This window comes from Sceloporus undulatus, chromosome 10, assembly GCF_019175285.1.
Source record: "Sceloporus undulatus isolate JIND9_A2432 ecotype Alabama chromosome 10, SceUnd_v1.1, whole genome shotgun sequence".
In the NCBI taxonomy this organism is placed as follows: domain Eukaryota; kingdom Metazoa; phylum Chordata; class Lepidosauria; order Squamata; family Phrynosomatidae; genus Sceloporus; species Sceloporus undulatus.
Window position 1 is genome coordinate 9101388 of NC_056531.1, and position 15780 is coordinate 9117167.

At 41.3% G+C, this 15780-nt stretch overlaps 1 protein-coding gene across 14 annotated transcripts in view; it reads left to right on the top strand.

Moving 5' to 3' along the window:
• The window catches only part of LOC121916497 (autism susceptibility gene 2 protein-like), a 90240-nt gene extending 78232 nt beyond the window's left edge, over positions 1 to 12008 (top strand). For 8 of the 14 annotated variants that reach the window (XM_042441653.1, XM_042441657.1, XM_042441656.1 and 5 more), the window contains 4 exons: positions 1062 to 1145; positions 3059 to 3142; positions 6672 to 6897; positions 8637 to 12008. In XM_042441653.1, the coding sequence (XP_042297587.1) occupies positions 1062 to 1145; positions 3059 to 3142; positions 6672 to 6897; positions 8637 to 9876 (1634 nt within the window). In that variant the 3' untranslated portion in view covers positions 9877 to 12008. The remainder of the gene's footprint in view (positions 1 to 1061; positions 1146 to 3058; positions 3143 to 6671; positions 6898 to 8636) is intronic. The other 6 variants (XM_042441655.1, XM_042441659.1, XM_042441667.1 and 3 more) reach the window with 4 other exon arrangements.
• Positions 12009 to 15780: the final 3772 nt, after the last annotated feature.

A 15780-nucleotide genomic window follows, 5' to 3' on the forward strand; every position in this document is an offset into this window, starting at 1 on the left:
TAATAATAATAATAATAATAATAATAATAATAATAATAATAATAATAATAATAATAATATGGAAGAAACTGCACACAGGTTAAAGTGAGATGTTTTGTGGAGAGAAGAAAACCTATGCAATGGCAGTCCTACCCAAACTAAAATGCAGGGGTGTATGGTCAAAAGTCACATAATGTAGATCACTTAATCTTAACTTGCCATCCTGATACAGTCAGGTAGAACTTTATGGTTGAAGTATAAATTCTCACCTGTGTTACAGAAACAGGGGATGGTCATTGAATAAAAAGCGGTGCTAGAATGCCTCTTTATTCACGGGATAATCCTGGGATAACCGCAACATCGAGTAATGTCATGTGAAAATCTTAGCGTTATTGCACAGTATTGATGGGAGCATATCACTATGCTCCCATCTTTTTTGGTCGTGTGATAAAGTCCTAAGAATGCATGGGTAGTTGAACCAAAGTTCTGGTTCCTGTTTTACCTCAGCCACAACCTCACGAGGTGGCCTTAGGCAAACCACACTTGCCTTCGTCTCATACCATTTTGCAATATGATTCATCTTCCTTCATTTCTGAACAAGTGGCCAGGTTTTTTTTTTAATCTCAATGCAGATTAGTATAGAAAACGTAAAGACACTGGAATTTTATCAAACTTGTAATTGTATAAGTTGGTTATCTGTTCATTTTTAATTTCTATAGCGTATTTTTTCTGTGACCTCAATAAAATTGTTGTTGTTGTAATAATAATAATGATGATGATGATGATGACTACTACTGCTATTTACATTTTGCAGTATGGGTAACATGTTTCCTTAAAGCACTAGTTTGAGGCTAGTGGAAAATATTATCTCACCTGCAAGGCTGGGTTTTATGGTATTAGCCTGATCCTAGAATGGATCTTACACAGACAAAATTAAGAATTTTTCAACTAACATCTGTTACAGTTTAGCTAGATAATCCTTCAGTTCATGACTTACGCTCTTACTCCTTCATTAGATACTTGTCTAGATGTATTCTGCAAGCATATTTAAAACACGGGGCCTTTTGTTCTTATATCCACAGGTTCTACCCACCCACCCACCACACCTTTTGGACCTTCACCACATCACAGCAGCTTCCTGCCTACTAGCCACTTGGCAGGTAGGTGTAAGTAAAGCCTACCTTTCACATTTACCTAGATGCCTTCCTGTACATCAAAAATTGTTTTTTTACAAACATCTAGAAGCAGTGCCAGAGACTTCACCTCTGCTTAAATGACAATCCAATGCAAATTTATGGGTGTCATCAGAAAATACCCTATTTAGAGCAGAAATGGAGCAAAACCATCTCCTTAAAATTGTAAAGATTTTTTAGGCTGCCTTCGTATAAGCTTTTACTGAAGTGTTTGCTTTGTATTAAATCAGATTTATTTCCATTGGAAGACCCTCCAGTATTTCCAAGTATTCCCAAGTGTGAATTCCTAGCCTCCCAAAGAGAAGTAATTTGGCAGTGTGTCCTTTGTATTCCCTTAGTTATTGCCAGGCAGATGAAGCAAAACTCAATGTTTAAGAGTCAGAAGAGACGAAAACAGGCATTATTCTTCCAAATGTACATGCAGACATGTATTATGGAGTCAATGAGATCACTTGTGCATTCTTACACTTTCCATAGGGCTGGTGGGAAATAAAAAATAAAACTACTACATAAACATGAGCCAGTGCCCAAGTGTTGTCACATCTTTCTATTCCACAGAATGTCCCCAGGAGACTTAATGAAAATTGGGATGAATACCCTAGGGATTCATGGGCTGCACATTGCTTTCAGAGCATGTGCTTTTCACAAAGAATTGCCTTGGCAAAGAAAACAAAATGTCATTTTCTCACCTTCCAGGCAGGTGGCCCTGAGAAACTCAAAAGGAGGGCAATATAATAAAAACTTTTTACTGTGAGTCTCTAACATTGGGCTATAGAAGTATACTGCCTCCAAATTAGAAATGTCCAGTTTTGACAAGTGGCCATCAGTAGACTCATTCTTCATTGGATTTGCCCTATTAGCATCCTGAGTATCTATCTTGATTTTTACATAACGTTCTAGCTACATAATTCTAATGCTACCCAATTATGGTTTAGGGATGACCATGAGCTGGCAAATATTTATATCCAATAGTATATGTTTTTATAGGGTGGCTGCCACTCCCACCCTGTCAGTGAATAGGGTTTTATAAGTTAATGGGGGTACAGGTCATGGTGCTATTTGGAGCTAGTAATTCATTAAAAGACAAGTACACAATCTGACATGTTCTACCTATTTGTATTGCTAGAACAAACAGTATGATTTTACTAACCCTTTCCTTTCAGGTCAAAATATCCTTTGCAGAATTTTAGCTGTCCTCGGAACATGGAAGTTCCACAGGCAAAGAACAGAGTAAGAAGGTGGAAGATACAGCTAGAGAAAATAGGGGAAATACACCATTCAGAGAATGTGGTGTCCAATTAATGCAGAAATGCTTTGATATTCTGGATGGAAATTTGTAGGTTTGTCGCATATTTGTTTCCTGGTTGAGTCTGTACAGTGGGACTTAGCCCACACAATCCAAAACAGAGGGGTGAAGAAAAAGGATCAGCATATCAAAGGCCATTTTATACCCGCCTAAGTTTCAACACAGGCACCTTCTCCTGCCTGTTTGCCACCCCCCAAAATAAATAAAATACCACATTGGAAATCAGTTTACGGCGTTTCATTTTGCTATTGTGATTTCAACAGTGGATCAAGTTTCAGCTCAGTAGCTGTGCCTGTCATTTTGGCTTTTTGGCTGTTAACTTTCAGCTTCCCTCTCTCTTGGCACGCACAGAGCTTAACACCTGTTTCATGGAGTAAGTGCTCAAATCCCTTCTCCATTTTTAACATGCTGGGAATATTCTGTGCAAAGAACCTTGCAGTGAGAAGGATCAGCTTAAAGTCTGGCCTAATCCTACTTGGATTCAGACCATTAAAAAGAAGAGGGGGAGGGGAGAAGGGGTGCATTTCATTCTCCAGCATTCTTGGCTAAATGCCGGCTAAAACCCTGTTTGCCTTTCCAGATCCATTTAGCAGGTCAAGCACCTTCAGCGGCCTTGGGAACTTAGGCAGCAATGCCTTTGGAGGATTAGGCAGTCATACTCTGAGTAAGTACTGGCTGGGTTACTGCAGACAAACCTCCTCTCCAAAGAAACCACATGCTCACATTGAAAGCAGCTGGTGGTAGTTTGTTTAAAACAAAGCAAAACTTTTTATTTCCTATCCTCCATTCTCCTTTTTGAGAAGCAAAGCAAAACAAAACACTGCACCTAAGTGTTCCAGGTCTCTGTGGCAAGAGCTTTTCCATCATTGCTCACCCACCAGCAGCCATGCTTCTGTTAGTTTTGCTTGGTTTCTAGAGAAAGTTGGCCCAATGGGAAACTCTTAGTAATTTTCCTGTGCCTGAGGTCCACTTTGCACAAGGCATGAGTTTGCTCTCAGGAGTAACCATCAGGTTGGAAGGTGCTTGAAAATATTATTTACACCTTATCCTGTACATGGCTTCTTTTTGAGAGCTTATTTAAGCACTGTGAGGCCCGATCCAGCTGGGAAAGGAAGAAAAACAAAACAGGACAGTATATTGTAACATTTTCCCTAATTTTTATAAAGTTAAGCTAAAGATGCAAAACTCACCAATAGCACCAATCATCTCTTTGGAAGCAGGAGAAAGCATAGAGAGCTAGACATGGTCCTAACTCCACCTCTAGATCATCAAGACAACCAGATTCCACCTGGATTAGATTTTTCAGTGCTGTGAAGAACAAGGATAATGCTCATGTGAATCTGTTTTATGGTTTTGGAAAATAAACCATCATTATTCAATGACTTAAAAATAAACATATTGATGTAAACACCAAAAAAAGTGATATCAATGTTGATAATCCATATACTTTTTCCAAGGCAAGCATATGGACAAGATAGTACAGCAATTACAGGAGCAAAAGAAAGGAACAATATAAAGCAAAGGACCCTGCCTTATATTAGATGACACCATTTGTCATTGTAGCTCAGTATTGACTACACTGACTGGCAGCAGTTTTCCAGGATTTCCTTCCCTAACACTACCTGAAAATGCTCGGGAGTGAATAGGAGACCTTTGGCGGCCAAAGCATGTGTTTCACCACAGCCTTGCAAATGGCTAGTCTCACCATAACCTGTTAATTTTATGTAGTGACAGGACCATTTGAAAATAAACACATTACAAGTACTAATCATTGCAGCCAAGCCAACGCAAAAATTACACTGAGCCAAGCATGGCAGGATGTTTTCTGTAGTAGCACCTCAATGATGAAACACCCTCCCAAGGGAATGTGGGCTCTGGCTCAGTAATGACTGAGCTTTTGACAGGAGATCAAAATTGTATTCTTCGTTAAGGCCTTCAGCTTTTCAAACTGTTTGTAGTCTGTTTTTAAGGCATGCTTTGTTTCTGTTGTGTTTTTATATTTGAGGAGGCTGGTGGATCTATGAGTATTTTTAGAAAGCATAATTAACTTAATAAAACCTAGAGATGGGTACAGATATGGTTCCTATTTTATATGCTTGTGGCTGTCCTGTTTGTGATGGGCACAGATACTGTTGTCCCTTTCTTCCATGTTTGTGGCTGCCTCTGCTGCTGCACCTTCCAAAAACAGACTTGCATCTTCAAAGGTAGTAGAATCATAGAGTTGGAAGAAACCCCAAGGGCCATCCAGTCCAACCCCCCTGCCATACAGGAATTCCCAATCAAAGCATCCCCCACAGATGGCCATCCAGCTTCTGCTTAAACATCTCCAAGGAAGGAGATTCCACCACTCTGAGGAAAGAGTGTGTTCCACTGGCAGAAGCGAACAGCCCTTACTGTCAGATAGATCCTCCTAATGTTTAGGCGGAATCTCTTTTCCTGGAGCTTCCATCCATTGTTCCATGCTCTAGTCTCTGGAGCAGCAGAAAACAAGCTTGCTCCATCCTCAATGTGTAGCACAAGAAACAAAGTTTCATCACTGAGTCTGATGAGGCTTTCTGGGAAGACAGCCTGCTAGAACCAGGCTTGTTGAATTCAAATAAGCCCTCACAGATGCTTTGGAAGGAAGTTAGTATTAAATAAAGAAACACTGCAAAATAATAATAATAATAATAATAATAATAATAATAATAATAATAATAATTTAAAAATATTTATTTATATCCCGCCCCTTCTGATTGAGGATCGAGGCGGGTAACAACAAAGTAAATACAATATACAACAATAAAAACAACAAGCCCCACAAAACCCCGACCCAACCCTCCCTCCCAACTATAAAATTAAACAGTAAAAAAATGTTTAAAAAGTACAAACAATACATCAAAGTTAAAAACAAATCACACATAAGAAAAACAATAAAAGGAGGGGGGATTCAGTTGGTTCTGGACATTATCAATCGGGGAAGGCCTGCTGGAAGAGAAAGGTTTTTGTTGCCTTTTTAAAAGCCTCGAGCGAGGATAATTGGCGAATCTCTTCCAGCAGGTCATTCCAAGCTTTTGGAGTGGTGACAGAGAAGGACCTCCAGGAGGTCACCGCCAGTCTGGTCTTTCTAGATTGTAAAAGGTTTTTCCCGGAGGATCAGAGTGTATGGGAAGGATTGTATGGGAGGAGGTGTTCTTTCAAGTAGACTGGACCCAGGCCATGTAGGGCGTTATAGATGATAACCAACACCTTGAACTGTGCCCGGAAGCTAATAGGCAGCCAATGTAGTGATTTTAAAATAGGTGTAATATGGTCGAACTTGGATTTTCCAGCGACCAGTCTGGCTGCCATGTTGTCTCTGGAACTGCATACAAGAATCAGTGGGGATTTTGACTCTGTGTGGTATCAGAGAAAAATAATGGAACACAGGATTTTCAGTTGTTTATCTTGAAAGGCCTGGAAAGTGGCACACTTTTAAATACACCCACATCCCTCCATTGAGGAAGTTGTTGTCAACATTGTGAAGAGCAACTCATTAAGGTGACATTTTCCTTAAGAGTACATGCTACATGCATAACACCTGTGAGTAGCATTTGTAGGGAAAAAACATGTTATGGCTCGTGCTGCAGAAATAATGCAGTTTGACAGTGCCTTAACTACCATGCCCCAAATCTATGGAATTCTGGGATTTGTAGTTTAGTAAGATATTTAACCTCTCTCAGAGAGCTCTGGTACCACAACAAACTACAAGTCCCACAATTCTATATTATTGAGCCATGGCAGTTAAAGTGGTGTCAAACCAGATTATTCCTGTAGTATGGATGGAGTCCTTATCAGAGCTGCTCCACATTAGTTACTATCTGTGGCAGTGACAACTTTGCTGATTTAGTCAAGGTTATCATGCCAGGGAAACTGGGAGTCCTCTCTTCTGTTCAGAGCAAATAGCCTCATTACTTCCACAATGTAATGTAGACTTTTTTGTGCAGAGGCTTTAAATGGCTGCTGTTTCATACCTGAGCTATCAGAGCCATCCTGTTATTACTCTTTATAAGTGTCCTTTTCTCTTGCTCTTTTCTCTCTCTCTTCAGCTTGAACAGTTAACTGTGCTGGTAATTGGCATCTCTGCAGAACTGTCCCAAATGAGAGGAAGTCTTTTCTTCAATGGTGGGGGAAACAGAGAACTAACTGACTCTTCCCTTTCCTTCTGGTTCTAGGTCACAATAGCATTTTTGCTCACAAAGAAGGACCCAGTGTCCAAAGCTTCAACAACCCACATGAGCCATGGAACAGACTCCACAGGACCCCGCCATCCTTCCCAACGCCTCCTCAGTGGCCCAAGCCTGGTGACTCTGAGCGGAGCTCCTCCATGACAAATCACGACAGAGACCGTGAATCAGAAAAGCGGGATCTTTCCAGCAAAGAAGACAGAGACAAGGAGAGGTGAGGAGGGTCACATACTGCAGGCAGGGTCAACTGTCCAGAATAGAATATATGTAACACTTTACAGGTACTAAGTAAATCTGCCTTAGTGACCTCATTTTACATAATTCAGTGAGTATCCAGTGAGTGAACTTTCTAAGAATTGAAGAATTTAGGATTGTATAGGAAGAGGTAGTGTGTTAGTGGCCGGTTTACGTGTTACAAACCACGGGAAATTGCCAAAAGAAGAAGTTGTTAATAATAAGAAAAACAGAAGAAGTTAATAACATATGGCTATCCAAATGTTACTGCATTGCAGTTCCTATTAGCCCTCACCAGCAGAGCCAGTGATGAGGGATGATGAGAGCTGCAATCCAGAAACACATGGAAGGCAACAAAGTGCCCACCTTGATGTACAAAGTGCCCTTTCCTTGTTGAGGTGTTTTCTATGCCACCCTAATCATTTTTTTTAAAGAAACTGAAGTGGAAATAGAAATATTGTCCAGTTTATGTGGTAAGGTGCTGTATGTCAATAGCTAACCATGTGACAGCATACTTTTAAAATAGCCTAATTCCACAGCCCTCTTCAGTGGAAGCTGGCCTTTAGAGAGGAAGGAAAGAAAGGGAGGGTAGGAGTAGGACTTGGGAAGGGGATTAAGCCCAGCAAATGTTGACTGCTCCTCCTTTCCTCAAAGGCCACAGCAATGGCAGTTGTTCCTAGGATCCCCCACTGATGCTGCAGCCAACATTCTTGCCATAGGTTTTGGGGGATTGTACTGTCAAGGAGAGGCCAGACACCCTATATGGTTTCTGTGCTTTTATTACACTTCACTCTCTGATTTTTAACTGCTGACCAAAATGTTTCACTCAAGGAATTTACAGTTCCATACTTTAAAATGCTGAATTCTCTGAGGTGTGGTGTTCACAACTTTAGACTACAAACTCTGTCTGCTAAATGTTTATAATAGGAGATTTGTGAATTCCTAGACCTCCATACTTCCAGATGGGAGAAGGAAAATCATGACTTGATTCCATGTACAGTACAGAGATGAGTTAAATTGAGCTATCCTTTTTAAAAAATAACCTTTATAAAGTTCCTCCTGATCTTGCAATATTATAATGGAGATGGAGTCAGCAGTGTGAAAGAAAATGCTTGGAAAAACCCAAAATATTGCTATTGAATTAAATTATACAGAGCAAGTGAATGTTTATTTGGCATTCTTTTCACAATTTTTTCTAATCATAGTCATTGAAATTCCTTAATGGATATATTTGTAATGTTTCTGTTTGTCAACCATGTGCTTGCTCACCATTCAGTCCTGTTATTATGTTTAGAGCCATACAAGACGGGTTGCCAACATGATAATCTGTTGCCAGTCTGAGTATGGTTGGTTGGGAAACTTTCAGAAGCTTAAACCACAGTAAAAAGTGGCTAGACAAAGTAGTAAGAGAATGTTGAAGTGTAGGTGAGGGATTCCAGGCTTTGACTGACAACTGAAGATTAAATCTGTACAAAGCTGCATACAAAACTGATTTTTACATGTTAGTCAGTCATGAAACATTCAGCATTTATCATTTTCAACTGGTGTGAAAGAGTTAAAGAAGAAGAATATATCTGTGTTTCTGCAGTAGGGAGCGATGATTAAAGGACTGGTAACATTTATCAAATCATCGCAGTATTGCTAACAGTATAGAACAAGAATACAAATCTGTTACGAACAAAAGAAGAATATTCACAATATATTTTATTTTTCCCTCAGAGATCTTCTGGATAAAAATAGACATTCAACTAGATCCTCCCCAGCGTCAGCTCCAGTGACTCACCAGATCAGCAACCTCATTCGCAGCAACAGCCAAACCTCCAATGATCCCACAAGGCAAGTTGGCCTCAGTGACAGAGAAAGGTCTAAAGAGAGTGAGAGAGAGAGGGAGATTCCTGACCGGCTGAGGGATCCTCCTCCAGTTGTGGAGCACAAGATCAAAGAAAGTCGATCTCCAGTAAAGGAACCACCAAGCCATGAAAAAAGATCTACAGAAGATAACACAAAGCCAGTAATCCAGTCTGTATCACCCTACAGCAAACCTGCACTGAGCGAGAATTTAAAACTCAGTAATCTAATGAACAAGGACATTGAAAGAAAGCCAGAGCTTCCAACAGACCTTCAGAAGATTAAAAATGACATCAAGGTCAAAGAGGAGTGTAAGGAGGATGGTGATGTCTTAGTTGTGAGCTCAGAACCTTCACAACATTCCAGAACTGTTGAGCACCCACCGCCACCTTCTTTGCACGGGTTACCACTGTCCCATACCATGGCAGCTACAATGCCCATCTCCATGAGCAGTGTCCACCAGATGAACAACATGAATGTCCTGGATCGTAGTAGAATGATGACCCCTTTAATGGGCATGAATTCATTGTCTGGAAGGGAGAGACTGCCCCATCCTGGATTTTCCTGGGACACAGTGAGGGACCCATTACGAGATGCCTATCGGAGCTTAGACCTCCATCGTCGAATGGACTTCCAGCTCAGAACAGATCCCATTCATAGGTTCCCCACCACATCTGGGTTTTATGACCATGAGCGCTCTTACCGGGATAGAGAACCCCACGACTATAACCATGAGAATCTTCTGGAAGCGCGGCGTGAGCAGGAACGGCTTAGGCAAGCAGAGGAGAGGGAGAGGTTGCACTTACGGGAAGAGCTTGAGCGTGCCAGGATGCATCACTTGCACTCGTCTCCTATTGAAAGCCACCTAGCACATGTGCCATCCTTCATGCCTCATCTCAGTGGGATGCATTATCCCAGACTCAGTCCCTCTGCTGCCATGCACAATGGGATTTTGAATAGGAACCCACCCACAGCTGCTCTGAGTGCCCCACCCCCTTTGGTACCAGCAAGTACGACAAGACCTTCCTCCCCCCGTCGGACTACCCCACTGACCAGTGAGTCAAGAGACTATTCTCCTTCTAGAAACCCCAAAGAAGTAGAGGCGCGATAGTCCCTGTCCAGCAAACAGAATGGATTTCAAAACTCACCTGTAAATACCAGAGGAAGGTTGTGGCAGAGGGGAGGAAACTTTTAAAAATGCACTGCTGTAAACTTTTTTTAAACTGTATAATTTGTAGAAATTAAGCACAGTTCCATAATAATTTGGGGTTGAGGGGGGGAGGAAGGTCATAGGTTGTAAACCTTCCAACCAGATGGTTGCTGAAAATTGAAATTTAATATATAGGTCTTGATTTTGTTTTGGTTTTGCTTCTGTGCTGATATAAAATATTACCAAGTTTGTACATTTTCCCCCAAATAGGAGAAACATTTTTAATGAATTTGTATTTTTTTTAACTTTATGATCTTTATTCACACAAAAAAGGTTTTTCTTTTTAGTTTGAATTTAGTGGCCTCTTATCCTCAAGTAAAAACAAAACACATCCAGGGTTTCTTAAAATATTATTTATGGAAATACACTAGTTTCGTACAGTCCACTGTGAGGTTCCTGAACTGAGGCCATTCACTTCACTTGGTATTTTGGAACTGAAGTTACAGATATATATTAAAAATAATAATTATTATTATAATTATAATGTACAAAACTGTTGGGGTTTTGCCTTATATTATGGAGAGATGAGATTTTTTTTCCCGACTTCTTGTTTTAAACAAAAAAGAAAACAATATGTAAATATTCTGTTAATATAAATGTACACCAATATTGAATTCTTAACATAGGTAGACTTTATAAAAAATGGTTTCTAGAACCCCTCTCTGGTTATTTGTTAACATTATTCCAACTCATTCTTGTCACTGTCTGGATAAACGATGGCACACTTTAAAAACCCAGCTAATTGTGGCATATATCCTTCAACTATGCAAAAGAATTTGGAGGCAGGTCCTCACTAATGCGGGAGCAGGGGGCTAGGAAAGAAATCATTTACAAAACAAATCCAGCCCCACAAAAATTCTGCCCAAAGCATCCAACAAACATGCAGCTTTGTAGTAGGGATGGCAATAGTTACATTGAAAGGAACTTTTATGTTACACACACTCAAATACCAACTCTACCATTATTATTTTTTTCCAATTTTGTTTGGAAAATTGAACACAGTATTCACAATCAGGCTAAAATAAAAGCAGCTACAGATAGAAGCCAGATGGGACCGATCCAGTAGTATGCCATAGATTCCACGTTTTCCCATTCCCATCCCTGTGTCTACACTTTTTCTGCTGTGGCAAGACACATGAACAAACCAGGACTTTTCTCCCTTGTGTTCACTGCACAGTCTTCTTATTGGAATTAATATATTAGAGCGTTAAAGAGTGCAAAAACAAAAGTCAAATGGTTAATTTAAAAAACTGATATGTTTTCTGTAGTCTGCAATGACCTCTTCAGTTGTTTGCTTTGGTGTGAGTTCATGCCTTGAAGTTTGTTTTTTGGGCACCACCTTGATAACAATGACTTCAGATATATGAGTTTTGTTATGCCTCAGCCAAATGGAATATGTGCAGAGACTTTTTTTAAAAAGCGACAGTCCTTCAAAATTAGCTGTTTGGTGGTGAAAGTGGAACCAGGGATGGGGAACGAGTTTAGGCCTTCTGCTCTTGACCCCCAGATTGCCAAGAAATGTAACTTTTTGAAAAGGTCTGTGTGCACAAACCAAAGCTGCTGCATCCACTATGTTAGGGATCCACTTGCAAAAACCACCTTCTCTATGTGCGGTGCCCCTAGCTTGTTTTTTTTTTCCTGGGGGGCAGGGGCAGGCAACCATGTTCCCCTGTATCCTCTCCCACTTTTTTGGCCTACAGTATTCATGTTTTATATTATTCTGGGTTTCTGCTTTCCAGTTAACTCAAACACCTGCTGATATTTTCTTTCCTTGACTGACTGTATTTTCCCCGCCATCCTTTTCTCTGCATCCCCTGTAATTTTAAACATTTGGTTTCTTTGTAGATCATTGAAGATAAATACAGCATTGATTTTGGATGAAAAAAGGTAGTTAAGTGTTCGTGTGTCAGATCTAGTCAGAGCTACTGCCGGGAGGGAGAAGGGAGAGTAAATGGTTATTGATAAACGTGCTCAGCCTATTAACGCTGCTAGACCTTTGGCAAATTTCGATCATTAAAGAGTCGTGCAGTTCAGCTGGGAGTTTTCTCTTTTCTGCATGCAGCTTGCCTAGTACAAGACTGGTCTTGGCCCATGTTGCACACATCACTGGAACAGCCTCAGAAGCTGGGCTTTAGGGTGAAGTACGACAACCTGTACCGGGCACTGCATAATTTTCATAGGATGGGTACACAAAATTGTGCAATTGTGGTAACTCCCATCTTCTACTTGCTTCTCTCACCAGACAAACGCAAAGTTCTCACCGATAACCAACTTTATAGAGAGCTAGTTTCAAGGAGGAGTAGATGGCACTACCCTCTTTCTGAAAGCAAATTCTTTTGCCAGAGACAGCTGATTCCTGCTAAACACTTGCCTTTTCATTTACAACTGAAATAATGGGAACAGATTTGGCCCAGTTGCTGTCCCCTGACATCTAACAATAGCTGATTCAGAGCCATCACCATGTTCATCTGAAATATAAGTTTACAAAGGGATCTTGTAGCACCTTTGAGACTGAGTGAAAGAAGTTGCAGCATAAGCTTTTGCTCAGTCTCAGTGGTGCTACAAGATCTATTTGCATACTAATAGCCACCTCTATTATACAGTTGTATCCAAAGTCTTTGTATTAGTGGGTCAGGGAGGATTGATCTATCTACCCTGCAATGCCTCACTTGTCCAGTGATGTGAAGTAGGAATATTGGGAGAGGCCAAGAGGATGACTAAATAATATGAATTCATTGTGAACCAACTCACATTATGCTCCTCCATCTTTTTGACAGTTCTGAGCACAGGCATTTACTCTGTGTTGCCTTCATTGCCTTCTGTGAAAAGTGAGGTCCTCTCAACTCTTCAACAGGGTCCTCTCAAGAGAATTTGTGCAGGCCATGCAGTTCTCCATCTAGAGTCTGCTGTGTATTTTTGCCCAAGAAATCCTAAAGGAAATCAGAGAACTTCAAAGGCCATTGCCCCTACTGAGTTCACAACCCCATAAAGCTGCCACAATCAATATTTTATCAGGAGTACGCTGTTTCTAGTAATACTGTATTACAAGGAAGAGTGGGCTGGAGGGGGGGGAGTGGAACTGGAAACTGCAAGATGAAATTACAGACATCTATTTCAGAACATAAAGGAAAAGCTAACAGAGGTTTGGAGCTTTAACTGATGGGAGAGCAGAAAAGAGAGGGCAGCAAGCATTTTTAAATGAAAAATGAATAACAGCTACATGTTTATTTTCTGCTATTTCTGCCATCTGCAGTTTAAAGAGCACTTAAATGCAGTATCTGGAATCCTCTGTCATGGTGTATGTTACGTAACTTTACATACTTAGTTACGTGGCAGAAGTGCAAAGAAATTGGGAAGATGTGTAATGCGATGCCAGCAAGTGGGTCCTGATCTGCACTGGCACTCCCTAGTTGGTGTCCCAAATGCACAAAGGGACTGCTGCACATCAGGCCTGTTGTGCTTTGGTCACTTTGCTGCCCCCCCCCCTATGTAGTCCAGTAACAGCAGCCCTTTACAGGATACGGCGCTTGCAGAACTGCCCAATTCTAATTCTGGTAGGCAAAAATTCATTGACAAAGACCTAAGTCCTGACAGGATTCTGGCCAATCTGTGCAGACTGCCTGAGAGATATTTCGCATGCATTTGTATAGCTGAGTGCAAGGTTTCCTGCAAAAGGCTACAATATTTATACAGCAAAAGTCAACAGGTGGGGGGTTTATACTTGCAATGGGGCCTTCTCAGAGTCACGTTTTCATGGAAGCACCATTGCAAGTCTTCCTGACTAGTTTATGGACCTTGAACCAACTACAGAGAAATTTGTTCTGAGTGGTAAGAGACTAGTCAGACACTTACTGAGACACTAATGGGACACTATCCCTGCATCTGGCTAATGATTTTTAGCTTCTTCCTGGTAGCATTCACTTTACCATCTGACTGAATCTTTACTGGCTTTTCAGTGCCTTCTTCAGCTACAAGCTCCAGGCACCAGAGTCACTTTGCCGAGTCAGTGACCTTGCCGCCTCTCAAGCACAACGGTTACCACTGGGTCTATTTGACAGAGCAAGGAGAGGCCGGGAGAGCAGTCAGTCCTGGTTGATCCTTCAACCCTGTGGCAGTATTGCACCAACTGGCCTCTGCAGCTTATGCAGCTGTTGGCACAACACCCCAAGAAAGGCAAAGGAAGAGATTGTTTTCCAGCTAAACGTAGTGACTTGGATAGCCATACAATGGGGGGAGACTTTTGTATGTTCTCCCCAAACCTTGCCACACAGAAACTATGATCCCATGTGGTTGTTTTTGTCTCCCTTTACTGACTGAAGCATTTGATCATTTGGAACAGGAGGTGACAGGGAAGAGCTGGCTTTCCCCCAGTCCCCTGGGAGCTCTGTTACTCTGGTGGTGAGCAACTGGCATCCTGACAAGTGTCACAAGGATTATGAGTCAAGCAAGATGCAGCTCCTGAAGAACATGCCCCCAGCTTGACTGTCAACACCCTGGATTTATATATGTAATTCTTTTTTCAAGCCAAGACAAAGAACAGAGGCAACAGCAAATCAAAAAAAACCTCAGTACTTGCTATCTGGAGAGGAAGAAAGTAATAATGGAGATATACGCATCCTTCGGGGGAGGCAGTTACGCTCCAAATTTCATGTCAGCCTCATGTGTTTTACTACAGGCATGTACTACACTAAATGTTGAATGCCAAGTGGGTGCAACTGTATTTTAACAACTGGAGGAGGGAAGAGTTACACACATGGAATTTGAAGAGTGGGGGAACCTCAGTGCAGAGGACTGTTGGCATGCAACTCTTAAACTGGAGCTGAACCACACATGCATATAAACCTTGGTCAGATTCCTCTGTCACAGTGTATGGTACGTAACTTTATAGACACTTAACCACAGAGCAGACCGTGTTAGTCAATTTCAAGGATGCATAGTGCGACACTGGCCAGTGTGTCCTCATGAACATCAACGCTTCCTAGTCAGTGTTCTGATGCACAATAGGACTCATGCACAACAGTTGTGTATCAGTCACTCTGCCAGCTCCCCTTCATAGTTATCATAACAGCAGCACTGTGTTAATAAGAATGTTGCAGGACTGCCCAGTTCTGATTCCTGCAGGTGTGAGTCCGCTTACGAAAAGGATTCTGACCCTTGTGCATAGGCCCATGGGAACCTGTACAGTTGGCCCTCCTTATCCATGAATTTTTATCCAGGGATTCAAGCACCCACGGCTTAAAAATATTTTTAAAAAGTGTAAAATCCAAATGGCAAACCTTGATTTTGCCATTTTATATAAGAGACACCATTTTGCTATACCATTGTATTTAATGGGACTTGAGCATCCATGGATTTTGTTATCCACGGGGGGTCCTGGAACCAAACCCTAGTGGATAACAAGAGCCCACTGTATTTTAAAATAAACCACAGCAACAGCAATAGAATTGTACTGTTAGAGTGAGGGTAGACAGTCGGCCCTCCACATTCATGGGTTTAATGTAGAAAAAAGCCTAGGGACGGATCAGCCTGGAAGGGCACACGTACTCCTCCTCCTCAGCTTTTCCTGTATTCGTGGTTTTTCCACTCATGGGGGCCTTGCACATTTAACCCCTGCAAATGTGAAGCGCAGACTGTATTCTATAAACCTGCCCATTGCAGGGAAATTTTGATGCCAGAAATAATTCTAAGATGTAATCCTTCACCGAGAGCCTCAAATGACAGTCTCAGGAACTCAGCATCACACGGTTTATCTGCATGGCTAAAACAAACCTTCCTCAATGGCTAGAGAAAGAAATGACCTCTTGG